At 32.0% G+C, this 18,505-nt stretch overlaps 1 protein-coding gene across 1 annotated transcript; it reads left to right on the forward strand.

The window, feature by feature from the left end:
- The first annotated feature begins 606 nt into the window (after window positions 1-606).
- Window positions 607-2,150, forward strand: LOC132600616 (F-box protein At2g27310-like). The gene has a single exon (XM_060313907.1). The coding sequence runs from the start codon at window positions 717-719 to the stop codon at window positions 1,971-1,973; it is 1,257 nt and encodes a 418-aa protein (XP_060169890.1). The 5' UTR covers window positions 607-716; the 3' UTR covers window positions 1,974-2,150.
- The last annotated feature ends 16,355 nt before the right edge of the window (window positions 2,151-18,505 follow it).

Below are 18,505 nucleotides of genomic sequence, written 5' to 3' on the forward strand. Positions count from 1 at the left end.
ACTACCCCAAACTTTTGTATTTTATAAAAAAAACCCATCTTTTTATGACCCAACTAATTGTATCTACCATGTTCCTCTATTAAAGCCATATGTACCATATTTTCACAATTAAAACAATCTCTTCTATAAAGTGAAGATTGTTCGTACAATGTTATATTAAAGAATAGCTAGTTACTACCGATGTTTTTTTTTTCTTGCACGGATGGATCTTTGTATTGTAATTTGAATTGTAGTAGCTAGTAAAAGTGTTATTAGCAATTGTTATGAAAATATCCCGTTATGCATAATTTGGGATTAACAAGTATGTATGGTTGGATTTTTTTTTTATAGTTTTTAAAATTTATGGGTATAAGAACGTTTTATGTTTTTTCAAAACAAAAAGTTAAATATGTTTTGAAAAACTATGGCTAAATACATTTTTAAAATTTAGCTAAATGATTTCCATATGCCAATAGTTCACACGTAGATATCTATATCACATATCTGGAAAAAAAATGGATAAAAACGTACGTGTGATAAGATGCCGGTTTTGACTAGGCATTTTTTTTCTTTTATATACATTTATTTTTATCATTATTACACCTTGCCATAAACCCCTATATAAAACCTCCATTCAAACTCCAAAAACTTGCAATAATTTTTCACTATACAAACTCAAAATATAAACAATATCACACTCTATACAGTTACAGTTATTATATAGTTTGCATATTCTCATGTCATCGTGTTCCTCCTCCACCACCACCACGACGGCGGAAGACGGCGGAAGAACGGCGATAACCGCCGTCCATCCCGACATAATTCAAACCTTAATTTTAACCAAACTCGACGGTCCAACTCTTATCTCTGCCAGTTTTGCTTCTTCAAATCTACAAAATCTATGCTCCGATGATAATTTATGGCAAAAAATTTGTAATAAATCTTGGCCTTCTACTTCCCATCCACTAATCCAAAACATCATCTCCACCTTCCCCTCCGGTCACCGGTCATTTTTCTCTGATTCCTTTCCCTCCATAAACGACCAAAAATCCAACAACAACCGTGTAATTTCACAAGTGCGGTCCGAAAAATCCAACAACATATCTAGTGTAATTTCACAAGTAGGGTCCAGAAAATCCAACAACAACATATTCAGCATAATTTTACAGGTGGGGTCTGGAAAATCCAACAACAATAACATATCAGGTCTAATCTCACAAGTGGAGTCCAGTAAAAGTAGTGCGTACGGTGACCTTAACCCTACTTTAAGAGGTACAGAATCTATTTCAGATAGACCGTCAGCTCAAGTAAAAGCAAACGGTCAAGAATTGATATCAGCAGTTGATATTCACTTTGATGGCAATTTATTGTACTCGAAAGTGTTAACCACCGAGACAAAAAGCGCGTGGTTTATGAGTTCACCCTTCAGAGTTGAATTATTAGGTCATAAGGAACATTTTCCGACACCGGTGATATTCAACGGTGATAATGAAAATTGCAAATTAAATTTAAAGAATATGAAAGTGAGCTGGATATTAATAGACAAAATGAAGAATAGAGCCATGAATATATCAAGTTTGAACCCCGTATCGATACGACGACATTGGTTAACCGGAGATATGAAAGTCAAATATTCAACGGTGATCGGTTCCGGTGAAGAAATGGTACAATGTGTGATAGTTGTCACGTGTGAAGGGAAAGAAGGAGGTGAATTGCACGTGAGGGAAGTAAGCATGCAAGTAGAGGATATGGATGGGAAAGTTTTAAATGGGAAGGATAGTTTGGTAATTTTAGAAGGGGTTATTGAAGGAGGAAGGAAAAAAAGAAGAGAAAGTGAAATAAAAGAAAATTATGAGAAATTTTTGGAGTTAAAGAAAATTTGGAAGGAAAAGAAACAAAGGAGAGAAAAAAGAATGGATATGATGTGTATAGCAAGTGGAATTACAATTTTTGTGGCTTTTTGGACTTTGATTGTGTTAGGTATAAGAAGTTAATGGAAGTAGTAGTTATTTTTTAGTTAGAAATGTGAAAAAAGAATGATAATTTAAAATTATTTCATTTTATTAAATTATTTTCTCAATAAAAAGCAAGCAAGAGACAATTGTATTGTGACGCTTTCTTCATCCTGATTGATCAAATACAAAACGATGAAACATCGCATGAAAATCTTATGTTAGGTTGTGATTAATATGACATTTTGTCTTCAATTCCTTGATGTATAATCTGATAAAGATGTTGCACAAAGGCTCAAATCTAGGAAAGTAATAATCACCTAGTTGGTCATCAAATTTCTTTTCCATAGAAAAGAAGGGATCTTATCCGCTAGCAAATCATAGATGTACGATCATGCACGACCACGGTCCCAACCTTGTCCAACGTTTGTTACCTCTATTAAAATTAAAACTCTAATTTTGCTTGATTTTTATTCTACTTCATTCACTATTAGGACATACTTTTAGATATTTATAGACATGTTGCGAAGTGATTCTTTAATCTTTGAACGTAATTAGGAGTCACACCTAACTCTATCTTTGAATGTAATTAGGAGCCACACCTAACTCTATTTAGTCTAGTAAATTGAAGGAAATAACAAGCAACTCACTGGTTTGGGGACAAAAATTATATACATATAATTAAGTGAATTTTTTACATAAATATAGAATTTGAATCAAAATTATTAAATTTTATTGAGCCCGTAAATCCATCCTCGGTGGTTGTTGCTTAATCCCTTTCGTAAGGACATGATATGTGTACCTAAATTAGCAATTTCGTCAGCTTTAAATATATTAGAAAGATGTTGTTAATAGCCTGTTATTATTAATAATAACCTAATAGAAGGGAACAAGAAGATATGTCTAACCTATGGTTCAATTTAGAGCTCTTAATGGCATCGAATTGAACTTCTATTGCAAAAAGGACCTATTTGGTCCAAAAAAATTGAAGTACTTTAAATTGGCTAGCCGTTGTACTTGACTTTTACGAATTGACCCAAAAATGGAGCTCACACATTCTAGAAAAAGATTTTCGAGTGTTAGGTAGAAGTGATCTCATGAACCACAACTTTCTCCCTTTTATTTTATTATAATTTATATATGACGGTATTAGTGAATATAACTTTTTAAGAAAATGTCACATACAAATTAAAAATATTCTTAGAACATGAACTTGTTAATATAGTAACCTCAAAGAGAACTCTCGAACCTGTTAGACATTAAGGATGTATCGGTAAGATGAAAGTCATTTTCAAAAAAGATAATATTATCTTTTGGAAAAAAATTTCTTGTTTGGTTGGAGAGTACAAGTGTTTTTCAATCTTTTTTTTTTATGAATTGATATTACTATTAACAAACCAGATAGTAGTATTTTGGTGAGTTTTATTTTATCATTAAAGATTGATAACAATGTTTAAATATTTATTAAACCAGTGATATAAAATTAAGAGTTGAAATAATTTTTGAAGGAAAGTAATTTCTGATTCACTTTTCCCTATGAGAATTTTTGACAACCAAACATAAGAAAATAATTTAGTATTTTATGAAAAATATTATCAAAAGTAATTTTCATTTCACCAAACACACCCTAAGTACTGATTTTGGTGCTTGCTTAATTAATATGGACAGAGAAGTAACAAAAACCGAACAGGTCAATTTGGAAGGGCGTGGCTTCAAAGTATTCAATGATTTATAATTAACGTTTTGCAAATGGGATAACCACATGGGTTTAAGTTATATATTGATGGCGTAATATTCTCTTGCACTATCGGTAGAAATAGAATATAGTATTTTATAAATTAATTCATCTATGCAAAGCTTACAAAATATAAGATAAGAAGCAACTCCCAACTTGATATCTTAAGTCAGTAAATTTGAATGTCCTATACGGTCAGTCAACTTCCTGTATGTTCGTCCTGTAATATAAAAATTATTAATTCTAAAAAAAAAAAAAAAAAAAGGAGGAACTCATTTGATTATATACGAAGACTTAAGGAAATTGTATATCTAAGTCTTGTCAGAATATCATTCAAAGACATTTTGCAAAGGAGATAACCGCATGAGTTTAAGTTATATATTGATGGCATAATATTTTCTTAGATTATTAGTATAATCTAATATTTTATTTATTAATCAATAGCTTCTATGCAAAGTTTACAAAATATAGATAAGAAGCAAAACCCAACTAAATAGGTTAAGAGCCTGTTTGGATGGACTTATTTTAAGCAGCTTATAAGCTGCAAACAGTTTATAAGCTAAAAAAAAAAATAAGTTGGGGTAGCCCCACTTATTTTTTTTGGCTTATAAGCTGTTTTCGGCTTATAAGCTGCTTTAGATAAGCTAAGTCAAACGGACCCAATTATTTTTTTTGAGCTTATTTTAAGCACAAAATGACTTTAAGCTGGCCAGTCAAACACTCAAAAAAACTGAAAACAGCTTATAAGCAACTTATAAGCCAATCCAAACGGGCTCTAAGTCTTGCATGCATTAAGTAAACTTGAATGTCTTATACGATCGGTCAATTTTTTTCGGTTCGTCTTGTAATATAAAATTTATTATTTTTGAAAGAAAAACAAAATTATTTGATTATAATACTAAGACATGAGGATATTGTGTATCTAAGTCTTTTCAGAATATCATTCAAAGGCATTTTGTAATGCTACACTCTCTATCGGAAAAAATATCTTGACTCCGGAGAGAGACATCTAACAACTTGACTAGAGCGGATCTCAAGACTTCACCCATTTAGTTAAATTGTCGGTCATTACCTCCTATAACAAAATATTTAGCGTATGGATAATTCTTTAGTGGTTGCATTGGAGATATCAGATACGGTAAAGATTAGTTGAAAATGATGTTACAAGGCTTTCAGAACAATTAATCTTGAAGCATTTAATCAAAGAAATAACATGATGTTACATTTGATTGATAGTTAAAAATCTCTTAAAGATATATGAATTGATAGTTCTCATAGTACTAGCTGCAGGGAAAGCTCTGTATGGAACTATGGGCCTTTTTGCTATCAAAGAAGAACCCAAGAGGCCCAATAAATTTAATAGTAGCTGTATTTGTCAAAGCTTAGTAGGCGTTTGGCCATGAAAATCAAATATTTTTTTTACTTTATTTGGTATTTTGGAGTTGGAGTTGAAGTTGGAGTTATGGAGTTGTGTTTGGTTATAGTTTTTGAAAAGAATATTTGGTTGTTTGATTGTATTGAAAGTGAAAACAAGTTTTTTTGTGTTTTTCAAATTTCAAATACAACTTCAAGTTTTATTTGGAATTTCCATGGCCAAACGTTGATTTCCAGATAAAGTGAAAATGTTTTCCAAAAAAAAGTGAAAAAATTTCATGGCCAAACGGGCCCTTAACTGATAGGCATGTGAGGAATTTATGCTTGAAACTTGGACTTGTATAGGAGTCTAAGATAGAAGCCCACTTGTGTAAGCCACTCCTGGTGGCCTTTGGCTAAGAAACCAATGGGTGATTTACAAGGTTGACCTTCGAGGTAGGTGAGCTTGAACTTCAAACCCCTTTGTTCCATAGACAAAACTTCAAGTTTAACAAGTTTTGTCCCACAGGAAAAACTTCTGACTTTTGAACTTGAAATTCTGCCACGAGATAAGCGGGGGTTAAAAGTTCAAGACCCCCCATTTCCAAGATTATTGGGTGTAATTTCATGGAAACGAATTATGCATGAAATTTCAGGTAAAAATTAAATATAGCTATTTTTCATACTTATTTGTAATTGAAAAATAGCAACTGATTCAAAAGTCATTCAAACATAACCAATTTTCGGAATCCATGACAATATCTTAGATTTTTCACTTGATTAAGCTCAAAATCTATCACACTATCATGGGATTTTTGCACCAAAAGTGGTCACTTTACAACAAATTTCCAAACACTGATTAATTTTTCCAAAATGATTCGGAAAATGGCTAACCATTCGGAAAATTTAGTTAGCTTTGTTTAGATTTAAGGGAAAATAAAAAGGAATTTTTACACTTTTAACCGGCTATCAGCATGGGAGGGATTTGTCTGGACTTGGGCATATATAAGATTATAGCTAGAAGCCCAGTTGTGTATAAGTCACTCTTGGGCCTTATCGCTAAGAAACCAATTGTGGATGAAATGGGCAATTTGCACGATGGTCCTTCAATTCCTCCCCCCCCCCCCCCCCCCTCAATTCAATGGTCTTTAATTTTTGTTTTTAGCTTTAAAAGGTGGCCGAAAATACCCCGAGGTTCTGGGTTCAAAACCCAGTAGAGTAAATAATAATAATAATAATTTTGCAAGGCATAGGTATGAACCTATGCTTATTCAGGCGAAGTTACATAGAACATATGTCAGAGATGACAGACTTTTAGTTATGCCTTAAGGCAAAGTCTGCCGCATAAGACAGGCTTTTTGCAAAATTCTTGCCTTGCAATTTTTTTTTTTTTATTGAGCTGGGGTTCGAACCCAGAACCTTGTTTAAACGGAGGGTAAAAATTAAAGACCGGCAATTTGAGGGGAAAAAAATTAAAGACCACCAAGGGCAATCCGTGCAAAAAGATGGATGAAATTCCTTAGAACAATTTAGTTAGTTCTCGCCTTTTTTAGATTTAAGGGATCTTAACACTTTTAGGCAGCCGGCTAAGAAACAATTCACCCGCTTAACCATAACAGTTTGTAGCCTTCGCCGATGTGTACCCAGTGGACGACACATATATAAAATATAAAAATAATAAGTGCATAATCAGTGTATAATCAATGTAAAGACTGATTACACACAAGTTATACAATATTATACATTGACTATATACTGCATATTAGCTAAAATTATAATGAATAAATGAAAATTAAGATTATTTTTATCGTGCCTTTATTTGGGTGTTGTGTTGTGTAAAATTTCCAAACAGAAAGTCCATGGTAGTGCAATTACAGACCCTTAGACTTTATCTTTCAAAACTTCTAGTAGGTTGAAGTTTCAAAAAGTATTGGAACTACACAACATGGAAATTTGGGAACTCAAGGGGAAAAAACTTTGGAGACATTAATGTCTAATATGACACTGGGAGAACAATGGCAAAAATTGCTTTGATCAGTACTTACATTTTTGCCAAAATATATGACTACAAAGTTTGACCACTATGGTTCAAATTACACTTTTGAAGTGGATATAAATGCAAAAGTACGTTCATGTTTAAGTTTTTCAAACATGATTTCTTCTATGCGTTGTGGCAAAATGAGACAGTTTTGCAAATTGAAATTTATACTTAGAATTGAACTCAAAACCATGAAAATGGTCTTTTACAAAAAATTTAAGGTAAGATCGTGTAAAATATACACCGTAGTTTGTCCCTTTCTTAAACCTCGTGCATAGTAAGAGACTAAGAGTTTTGTGCATCAAACTGCATCTTTATTAAGCTCAATAGAAATATTATATGTATCTACTCCTATCTGCTGTTTTTACAACTTGCTTACATTGGCTCGTGCGCAAATTTATGGTCAACAATGTTAGGGTCTTTCAGCTCGACACGTGTTTTCTCATAAACGTTTAGAACCCCTTTCGATTTATAGGTATTTTCACGGCATTTACCACACACGCTAACATAGCCTTTTCCACATATTCATTCACAATAGATCCAGTGCGTTTGACAAAATCTCGTTTATTACAAAATATTTTTACTTGCGTTGAGTAGTATTCATCTTGCACATCGTGTTGGTGATCCATTCTAGTGCATGTGCTCGATATAAGTGAAAATAAAAAGAAAACCGAGAGTCTTGATACAATGTACTTGAGAAGAATGACTTTTGGAAAAGGATAAAAGAAAAGAAAAAAAAAGAGATAGAGCATAATCCATTGGTCCTGATAATGTGTACTATTTTTATACCATCAGGTTTTATATATATGTGTGTGTGTGAGTTTGTAATAAAAAGTGGAGTAATTGTTTATAGCAAACACGATCTGGTAATTTAGAAATAGAGTAACTAATCTGCTATAACATATGAAATTGTACTGATAGCTAAAAATTATTATTTATATCATCAGTATATATTACTTAAATAAAATAAAATAAAAGATTATTATATTAATGTTTTGCTTAGAATTTGGTTAGCTTTGTAATGTGGGTGTTTGAATGATGAACAGGATGTGGATGATCTGTTGGAACTTGGGCCGAGGATTACTTTTAAATTCTAAGATTAGTTCCCAAAATTTATGCATAAATTGTAAAAGAATACTTCAATTTCTATGGTATTGCAATAAATAGGAAAGGGATAGAAGAGAAAAATGAAATTAGGGATTTCAATTTTAGATTGAAGACTTTTGTATTTTGTCTATTTTTTTGTTTTTGTTTTCATTATTTCTTTCTACCTTTTCTTTTTAAGTTGTTAATTCAAAAAGATAAAACTTTATTCTAATTTGGTCCGCGGGCCGATCTTGGCCCAGCCTCAAATGGATTAAGATGGAGAAAACATTTTAGCTCTGGTGGCCTGGTAATCTTATTCGAATTTGCTAAGATAAGACTATGTTAATAATAGTTTCATTTTTTTTTTTTTTTTTTTTTTTTAACCAGACCTTTTAATAATAGTTGCATAATAAATTTTAACCAAAAACACTTATTATTTTGACGTATACATTAGCGTGAGTAATATTTTCATATATATATATATATATATATATATATATATATATGTGTGTATTTTAAATTGTTTTGGGATAAATAAGATTTCTTCACTTTTAATCAGAGATCTCAGGTTCGAACCTTATGAATGAAAATAATTCTAGTAGGGAGCGTTTTTCCTTTGATAAATCTTGCACGACATGACTCAGAATTAGTCGAGCCCAAACTGATATTGAACACTAGACGAGAAATCAAAAAATCGTCCTATAATAATTTTTTAAAAAAATGCACAAAGCTGATCATTTAAGCATGTATTCCGACAACCAACGAAGTGTGTCTCGTTCAGGCAGATGCATTGGTTAAATAGCGAATGTGACTGCACTCATGTTAAAGAATTCAGATTGCATATATGTGTATTATTAATAAAACTTGTATCGAATTTTAAATATATTGACAGGGATAGAATGGTTGATCACTTGATTGTTATTCTAGTTAATCTCAGCATAATTTTTTTTCATAAAAAATAAAATAATTTATCGCTTGGTTGGCCCAAGTCATGAGAGAAATAGTCATTCATAACTAATGTAGTATTCGTGTCGAATACCTCTATTAGGCTATGCGAGAATTTTATGTATATGTAGTAATGCAGAATATAATATTAGAGAATATGCGTATTAGCAAAACAAAAATTAGGTTATTTAAAGGAGAAAATACCCTTAAAGTAAGTAATTCTTGTATAAATATCCTCGTCGTTAATTATATTCATCGCATAACTTATATGTTGCTATTTTTTGGACTTCAATCTTGTCTAGAATTGTTATTAATTATTGATGAATTATAGATTGAACGAAGAAGAATACAAGAAGAGAAGATTGTATGAGAAAGATAGAGAACTTGTATATTCAAGCTTGTATTGAAATGATGTACAATGCTAATTATATAGAAGGTAGTTAGTTGTTAACCTTCATGATTAACTAACCACTAATCTAACCATACGTGTGATTAACCTAACCTGGTCAATTATGATAACTAACTTATGGACTTAACTAACTAACTTGTACAGTTGGAAGGGATTAACTGCCCTTCATATACATTTGCTGGTTTCTGTATATCAGGTGTACATCACCTGTATATCTATATCATGTAACACTCCCCCTCAAACTGGGAGGGGTGAATATATTTAACATCCCTAGCTTGTTCTTTAGGTACTCATGTTGAACCCTGGATAGCCCTTTAGTAAGCAAATCAGCTGGTGGTTCACTGGTGGAAATATACTGAGTAGTGACTAACTTTTGCTGAATTTTTTCTCTGATAAAGTGACAGTCAATCTCAATGTGTTTTGTCCTTTCATGATATACAGGATTAGCTGCAATTTGTATGGCTGATTTACTATCATTGAAGATAATTACTGGTTGAGCAATATTGGTCCCAATCTCCTTCAATAATCCTAGTAACCAAACTAGCTCAGCTACTGTTGTTGCAAGACTTCTATATTCTTGTTCTTCAGAGCTTCTAGACATAGTAGTTTGTTTTTCTGATTTCCAAGACACCAAAGAGTCCCTCAGCTTGATGAAGAAACCTGTAACTGATCTTCTTATCAATGACAAACAACCCAGTCAGCATCACAGTAAGCAGTAACTGTGTTGTTTTGTCTGCTAGATAATAAGATCCCCTTGTCCTGGTTGATTCTTGATGTATTTGACAACTCTTAATGCAGCATCCATATGAGATTTCTTAGGTGCTTGTAGAAACTGGCTTAGTGTTTGGACTGCAAAGGCTATATCTGGTTTGGTAACTGTCAAATATAGCAGTTTGCCTATTAACCTTTGATAGGCCTCTTGGCTAGCTGTAGGATCCTTTTATGATGTAGTTGTTTCACCAATGTGAGAATCATATTGTATAGAAGTTAGCTTGATGTTTGTATCAATAAGAGTCTGCACTGGTTTTGCTGCAGCTAGTTCTGCTTCTAATATTAGCTCAAGTGCATATTTCCTATGATGCATGGTGATTCCAAGTTCTGATCTTCCAAATTCAATTCCCAAAAAGTACTTCAATTCTCCAAGATCCTTCATTTTGGATGCCTTTTGTAGTGAAGCTTTTGTTTCTTCAATTGCTTGCAGACTATCTCGGGTTATAAGCATATCATCTACATAAACTAGTACTATAATGATCCTGAAGAGCGAAGAATGATCATATTGACTTATATTAAATCCAAAACCAATTAGGGCCTCACATAGCTTAGCATTCCACTGCCTAGGGGCTTGTTTAAGTCCATACAAGGATTTAACAAGTCTGCACACCACAATCTCCCCTGACTTTTGAATCCTTGAGGCAAGTCCATATAAATTTCATCATGTAAATCACCTTGGAGAAATGCGTTGTACACATCCATCTGACGGATATGCCATTTAAGAGATGCAGCTAGGGCCAAAACACTTCTAACTGTCACCATTTTAACCACTGGTGAGAATATCTCTTGGTAATCTATGCCTTCCTTTTGACTATAGCTTTTTGCAACTAACCTTGCCTTAAACCTTTCAACATCACCATTTGCCTTTTATTTGACTTTGTATATCCATTTGCAGCCTATAGTTGACTTTCCTGAAGGTAACTTGACTAAGTACCATGTGTGATTACTTTCTAATGCACTGATTTCTTCTTGCATGGCTTTTATCCATCTAGGATCTTTTGAAGCTTCAGCATATCTTGTTGGTTCTGCAATACTAGAAAAAGCAGACAAATATGCTTGGTACTTTGGTTTGATTTGATCATAACCAATGTATTTATCTAGACTGTATGGGACATCTGCGTGTATATTAAGAGATGCAAAGTCCTTCATCCAAATGGGAGGTTGTTTCCCTCCAGTTGATCTTCTTTCAGCCACTGGTGGTTGATGTACTATAGGATCTGGATTTTGTAGTTGTTATTGAGCAATAGGATCTGGATTTTGTGGTAGTTGTTGAACTATAAGACCAGGATTTTTATGGTTGTTGTGGAAGTATAGGATTTGGTTGTGGAATCTGTGCCGGTTCATTTGGAACATCAGCTGGTGTATTTGTAGTGTGTTCATAGCTAGTGGTAGTGTCATGCAACACTGCATTATCAGGAGTATATTGTTCATAGTTTTTGTTGAATTGTATGTGAGTAGGATTCCAGTCTTCTTCATATGATACATATGGATTATGCACAAAGGGAGGATCCACTCTTGTCCTCTTTTGAAAAGGAAACACTTTTTCATTGAATATGACATCCTTATTGACAAAAAAGGTGGAATTAGTCATATCATATAACATATATCCTTTTTGCAAGTCTGAATATCCCATATGGTTAGATACTTTAGTTCTAAACATGAGTTTATCATGTTGATTAACATTCTTTACATAGCATAAACAGCCTAAGATTCTTACGTGCTGAAAAGAAGGTTTTCTTTTGTATAGTTTTTCATAGGGTGATCTATAGTTAATAGCAGAATTAGGCAATCGGTTTATCAATTAACTAGCTACAAGTACACAATGTCCCCAAAATTTTATTGGTATGTTTGCTTGAAATCTTAGTGCCCTAGTTAGTTCAAGTATATGTCTATGCTTTCTCTCAGCCACCCCATTTTGTTGGGGTGTGTGTATACACAGGTTGTACCATAGTTTTTTAACATAATGTCACACACAGTGTTGATGAATTTTGTCCCATTATCAGTTCTTACTACTTTGACAGTCTTAGTAAATTAAGTGTTTACATATTGCAAAAAAATACTGTAACGAGACACAGACATTAGACTTCTGTTTGAGCAAGAACAACCATGTAAATCTGGAATAGTCATCTACAATTGTAAAAAAAAATACTTGTTTCTATCATAAGTGGCAACCTTAGAAGGTCCCCACAGATCTACATGAATCAAATCAAATGTACTACTACTCTTGGTACTACTAGAAGGAAAAGGTAGTCTTATTTGTTTAGCACAAGGACACACTGAGCAATTAGTAATCTTTTCTCTAATATGTTGTACAGTGATAGGAAACAACTTATTCAAAACTACAGATGCGCTATGTCCTAGTCTCTTATGCTAAAGATTGATATCCATCTTGCAATCTGTTGAAGTACGTTGAGCTGCTACTAGATTAACCAGTTGACTTTCATTGTGATTCAGCAGAAACTACAGTCCATTGTCCACTTTACCAATCTCCTTCACCCTCCCAGTGAAGAGATCTTGAAAAATAAAGAAGTCAGGAAAAAATGAAGCAAAATATTGCAGTTCTTTAGTAATTTTTGACACTGAGAGTAAGTTATATTTAAACTGAGGTACATAAAACACATTAGTCACAGTGCTTCTTACAGATATGTTACTTGCACCTGTGTGTGTAACTTGAGTTACATCACCATTTGGTAGTTTCACTCTTTTAGGATATATAGTTTTAGTTATGGTTGCTTAATCTAGCAACTCAAGATCAGATGCCATATGGTTTGATTCTCTTGTATCTACAATCCATTCTGGATTGCATGGTGCTACCATAACTATTGACTAATTCATACCTGCTACATCAGTGGATGTAGTAGAAGTAGTTCCAACATTAGAATTAGCTATAGCATTTCCAATGTTAGTGAAACTGTCTTGGTTCAACATCTGCACAATTTAATTGTACTGATCTCTGGTGAATGGTGCATTTCCTTGTTGAATTTGCATAACTATTCTATTAGTCTGATCTGGTATGTTATGACCATATCCAATTTAAGAATATGACTCATTTAAGCCCATCAAGAACTAGAACAATTTCAATTTCTGTAAGTGTAGTATGTAATCCTTAGACTTTTCACAGTTACAACTGGGGGCTGGAATCAATGCCTCAAATTCTTCCTATAGATTTTTTAGTCTTGAAAAGTAATCAGACACAGAATTTGTCCCTTGAACTAGAGTTGTTATTTCTTTATGGATATTAAAGGTTCTTGATCCATCTACCTTTGTGAATCTTTCATGCAAATCTAACCAAACAGACCTAGCATCAAAAGCATACATGATTCCCCCCAAGAGTTGTTTAGACACAGAATTCATTAACCATGACAATACAATGGCATTTACATGTTCACAGTGATCACACATAGATTCTAGATATTTTTCTTTGTTACATGAACCATCAACCAACCCAAATTTTTTCCTACCAAGCAAAAGCAATTCTCATAGATCGATACCATACAACTTAGTTTTCAATACCTGTTAGTTGAAAAGATATGATTTGTATGCCATTAACATCTGATGAATACAAGTACAAAGGATGAAGATAATTGATTCCTGGGGCTTGATGGCCATTAGACTCTGTTGACCCATTTGGCTGAGTTGAATGAACAGTTTCAACATTGTTTTCATGATTGATATTCGACATTTTCTTGTTCTTTCAAGAATTTGGTTTGTAGCGGAAGCAGTAACTATTTCAGAATTTGATTTTGAGAAAGAAGATTATGAACTTTGATTGGATTAAACACTAAAAACTCTGATACCATGATGAATTACAGATTGAATGAAGAAGAATACAAGAAGAGAAGATTGTGTGAGAAAGATAGAGAACTTGTATATTCAAGCTTGTATTGAAATGATGTACAATGCTCATTATATAGAAGGTAGTTAGTTGTTAACCTTCATGATTAACTAACCACTAATCTAACCATACGTGTGATTAACTTAACCTGATCAGTTATGATAACTAACTTTGGACTTAACTAACTAACTTGTACAGCTGGAAGGGATTAACTGCCCTTCATATACATTTGCTGGTTTTGTATATCAGGTGTATATCACCTGTATATCTATATCATGTAAAAATTATTGTATAATAATGCAGCTTTCATCATTAATCACCGTATAAAGAATCTTTACATTTAATCATCGCAAAATTAAATGTGAAGACACAAATTGACTCATCGACAATGATTGATCATCCCTTCAGAGGTTGAATATGGCTTCTTCTTCTTTTTTCAGTTAAGTATGGATTTTGTCATTTTCTGGATAAGTAGCCAATATTACATACAACTTAATATAAGTAACTGTACTTTTTTTTTTTTTTTTTTTTTTTGTATAATTTCAAATCCTTTTATGCGTAGGGGCTATATTTTGGCTTTTCCTTGCATTGCCCTCATTCAATTTTGGATACCAAACCCGCAAAGACCTCTATATTTGGGTCCCACATCCAATTCAACTTTTGCACGTTATTTATTGTCCTTGTTTTTCATTTTATTACTTCAATTGTCTTGTACTCCCTCCTCTTAACAAAGAGTTTCGATTTAGCCTTTATTTTTTTTTTATCAAAAAAGAGTTTTAAGTTATTAAATTAGAAAACAATTAATCTTATTTTTTTATGTTTTTTCTTATTAGTGTTAAATGATCAAATCTCAATACTTATTTAATTAGAGATAGTTTAATCAAATTACCTATTCTTGTATAGGAGTTTGTATTTTCTTAAGAGGTGTGCAAATGGTTAAGTTGTCACTCTTGTTAAACAGGAGGGAATATATTTTTGTAAATAAGACCATCTTTACATGTCTTTCTGTAACGCCTAATTGATAAATTTTTCATGTAAGAGATGACATGCGAGAACCACAGTAAGACATTCGGGGATTTCTGATATCAGGTTTTCTTTTAAGCCTTCTTTTAAATTTTTTGACAGTAGAGGCAATTCAGCAACCGGCGACCAACAACCTTAAATTTCTTTCAGCATATTTTTTTTTATTTTTTATAATCAACAATTTTTGAATTACATTTAAAAGCTTAAGAATATTTCTAATCCTTCATAAATTTGTTGCAGTCTTATTTCTCATCTTCTCAAGTATAAGTTTATTTGGGAGTATGTGATGTTTTTAACTTTTATATTTAGGCCATAATAAATGACTCCTAACATAATCAAGAAAGTATTAATTTAAAAAAAAAATCATTTAGACAAGTCTATTTTTACACAACCAAGAACCCATATTAAATTTGTTATATTTAATTAAGAATAATTTAGTGAAAACATTTCTTAATTTTTAGGGGTGAGTGATTTTAAGGAGCGTGCCAATGCAAAACACCTATAATAGGAACCGGGTGGAGAGTACCTTTTTAACGTTATTTGTCCTTGTACATTAATTTAGATAACTTTGGAGCAAAATGATTTTTAACTGATGCATCATTAAGTTTTACTTTACATTTAAATATGTCTCACATCATATGTTCCTCTCCATATTCTACTTTCTGTTTTTTTTAAACCTGCTAAATTTTTGCTTCTTTAGTAAGCTCATACCTGCTTACAACTATAGAAAGTAAAAAAAAAAAAAAAAAAAAAAAATATATATATATATATATATATATTACATGGTGTCATATGGTGTTGAAAGTGAAGGTAGTGTTATCAATCAAGATCGGATTGTCTTTAAGATCTCTTATTTGGTTAATTAAGAATTAAACTTTTTAAGCATAAAAATTAAATAAAGAGCTAAATTGATTCTTGAGGTTCATTTTAATGAATTTAAATTATTTTTTGAATTTCATCAAAAACTAAGGTTAACGATCACATTTAACTAGCATAAACACTTGACTCATAAAATAACAAAAATACAAAAATAATTTTTATTTATAATCTTGGCCGACTTATAATTATCATACTTTATCATATTAGTTTATATAATAACGAATCACTTGCATCCTTTTGATATTTGCTAATTTTCCTACTAAACGCCCTTCCTTATAAATATATTGTTTCTAAAAATTATCGAATTATATACCGAAGAGACTTAATAATTATGAAAAATTATCAACAAGATATGATTAACGTACATGAACAATATCCAGTGTAATCTCACAAGTGGGTCTGAGGAAGACAGGATGTATACCTTAACTCTACCTTTGTGGGGCTATGATTAACCTACAATTACATTAAATTAATTATGTGGCAGAAAAATATAATACAAATTATACTTATTTAATAAAAATTACATATTATTTCATATTTTGAGTTTAGGCCCGGGCTTAGCACGGGCCTTTAATAACTAGTATAAATAAATAAAAGAAGATGATGAAAAAGGTAATAGAAAAAGGAGTAGCTAGCCTAAAATTTTTGGTCATTTATGGTCATTGACAATGTAGGAGTAGTCTAAACTTCTGCGTGGTCCACTTTGTTAAAAAGGAAGATGCTACGTAATTTAGTTTAGTACTCCCTCCGTTTCATAAGAAGTGACTACTTAGCCTTTTTATTTTGGTTGAAATAAAGTGTACATTTATAAAATCAAGAAGGAATTAACTTTTTTTTTCTTCAGATTTCCCGTATTAAGTGCTAAGCGATCAAATCCTAATGTGTCAAGTTAATATCAATATGCAAACTTTAATTAAGGATAGTTTAGTTAAAATGTTTTTTTTTTTTTGCTAGAAGTTAATATTTTCTTAAGGGGTGTGCTAAAGTCTAAGCAAACATTTATTTTGAATCGGAGGGAGTAAGTAGCTTTGCTTAGTTGATTAATGTGGTCCATTGGTGGAAAAAAGTTTTAGTAAAAAACAAAAGCAAATAAATCAAAGGAAATGCTACGAAACAACCAATTATAATTTCAATAAATAGAAAATAACATTATAAATACCTAATGTGTTTTATATTACCGATCATCTACCTCTCAACACAAAAATTTCCTATGAAATTAATCATATATCTCAAAGAAGTTTCACAATTACTTATCTCCCTAACTACCTCTATCACTTTTAAGATAAATGTACATGTCTCACATTTATATCATGGGGTGAATGCTTTCAACATTATGTAAATTGTGGGGGTCTAATGCGTTTCGATGATAAAATTGAATTATTATTATGTTATAAAACCAATGGTACAATTGAAGATGGTACTAAAGTTATGTCTCGTCAGACTTAACTTGTGAAGAAGGTAATATTTATCAATCCTGCAAGATATATATGTGAACAACTTAATCAAAAGGGTAAAATGAAGATTGTACCAAAATGATGCCCAATCAGACATAACTTGTGAAAACGTAAATTCCATTCTTCCAGATATGTAGCTTCGAGGCTATATTTACACAAATTTCTTAAATAATGGCAAATTTTAAACAGTAGCTCGGAATAATACTATTTATATGCACCTGTAACTTGTGAAAGTCTAATGTGTTTTAATGGTACAATTGAATTATTATTATTATGTTATAGAATTTGCAATCTGGCAAGACATATGAATAATTTAATAAGATATGTAAAACGAAGATGGTATCAAAATTACGTCCCGTTTAACATAACTTGTGAAAATATGATTTTCTATTTTTCGAGTGTATAGCATGGAGACTATTTTTGAACAATATTTTAATGAGGACAACATTTAAACTGTAGCTCGACATAATACTATTTGTGCAAATCTCTCATGCCTGTCCATACAGGTTGACCCAAATTGGTTTTAACTTATAGCCGTAGGCTTAGACTTTGAATCTTTGACCCGTAGACAACGATTCATTAATTCTAAAGGATAAGTAGCAAAATAATTAATAGCGAAAGAAGGGAAAATGGTCATATTTAATTATGTATTATTTTTTAACTTGAGTAACTTTACTCTCAGTTATTCTTTTGGTTTAATTTTACTCTCATCGTTAAGAAATAATCTCATTTTTTCTCATGATTTCTAACGGAATTTCAAACATGAAAGCCAACTTCAAACTATAGCAAAAAATTAAATGGGTAAATTTGGACCTTCCTTTCTCGAATTATTTTGTCCCATGAGTTCGCTCATTATATGTTGGAGCTCTTGAATGGCAAGGACAAATACGAGACGATTAACTACAAAACTATGAATAAAACTAAAGCATAAATAGGGTACTCCAAGTCTCCAACGCCGCGCATCCAAATGGGGTGACACAAAAACAATTTTCTTATTGCTCTCACGCTTTACTGCGATGAACGTAAAGTGTAACGAAGATAAAATT

This window comes from Lycium barbarum, chromosome 6, assembly GCF_019175385.1.
Source record: "Lycium barbarum isolate Lr01 chromosome 6, ASM1917538v2, whole genome shotgun sequence".
Taxonomy (NCBI): domain Eukaryota; kingdom Viridiplantae; phylum Streptophyta; class Magnoliopsida; order Solanales; family Solanaceae; genus Lycium; species Lycium barbarum.

Bases quoted from the DNA above. Each gene is read 5' to 3' on its own strand.
- LOC132600616 (XM_060313907.1), top strand. From the start codon at position 717: ATGTCATCGTGTTCCTCCTCCACCACCACCACGACGGCGGAAGACGGC.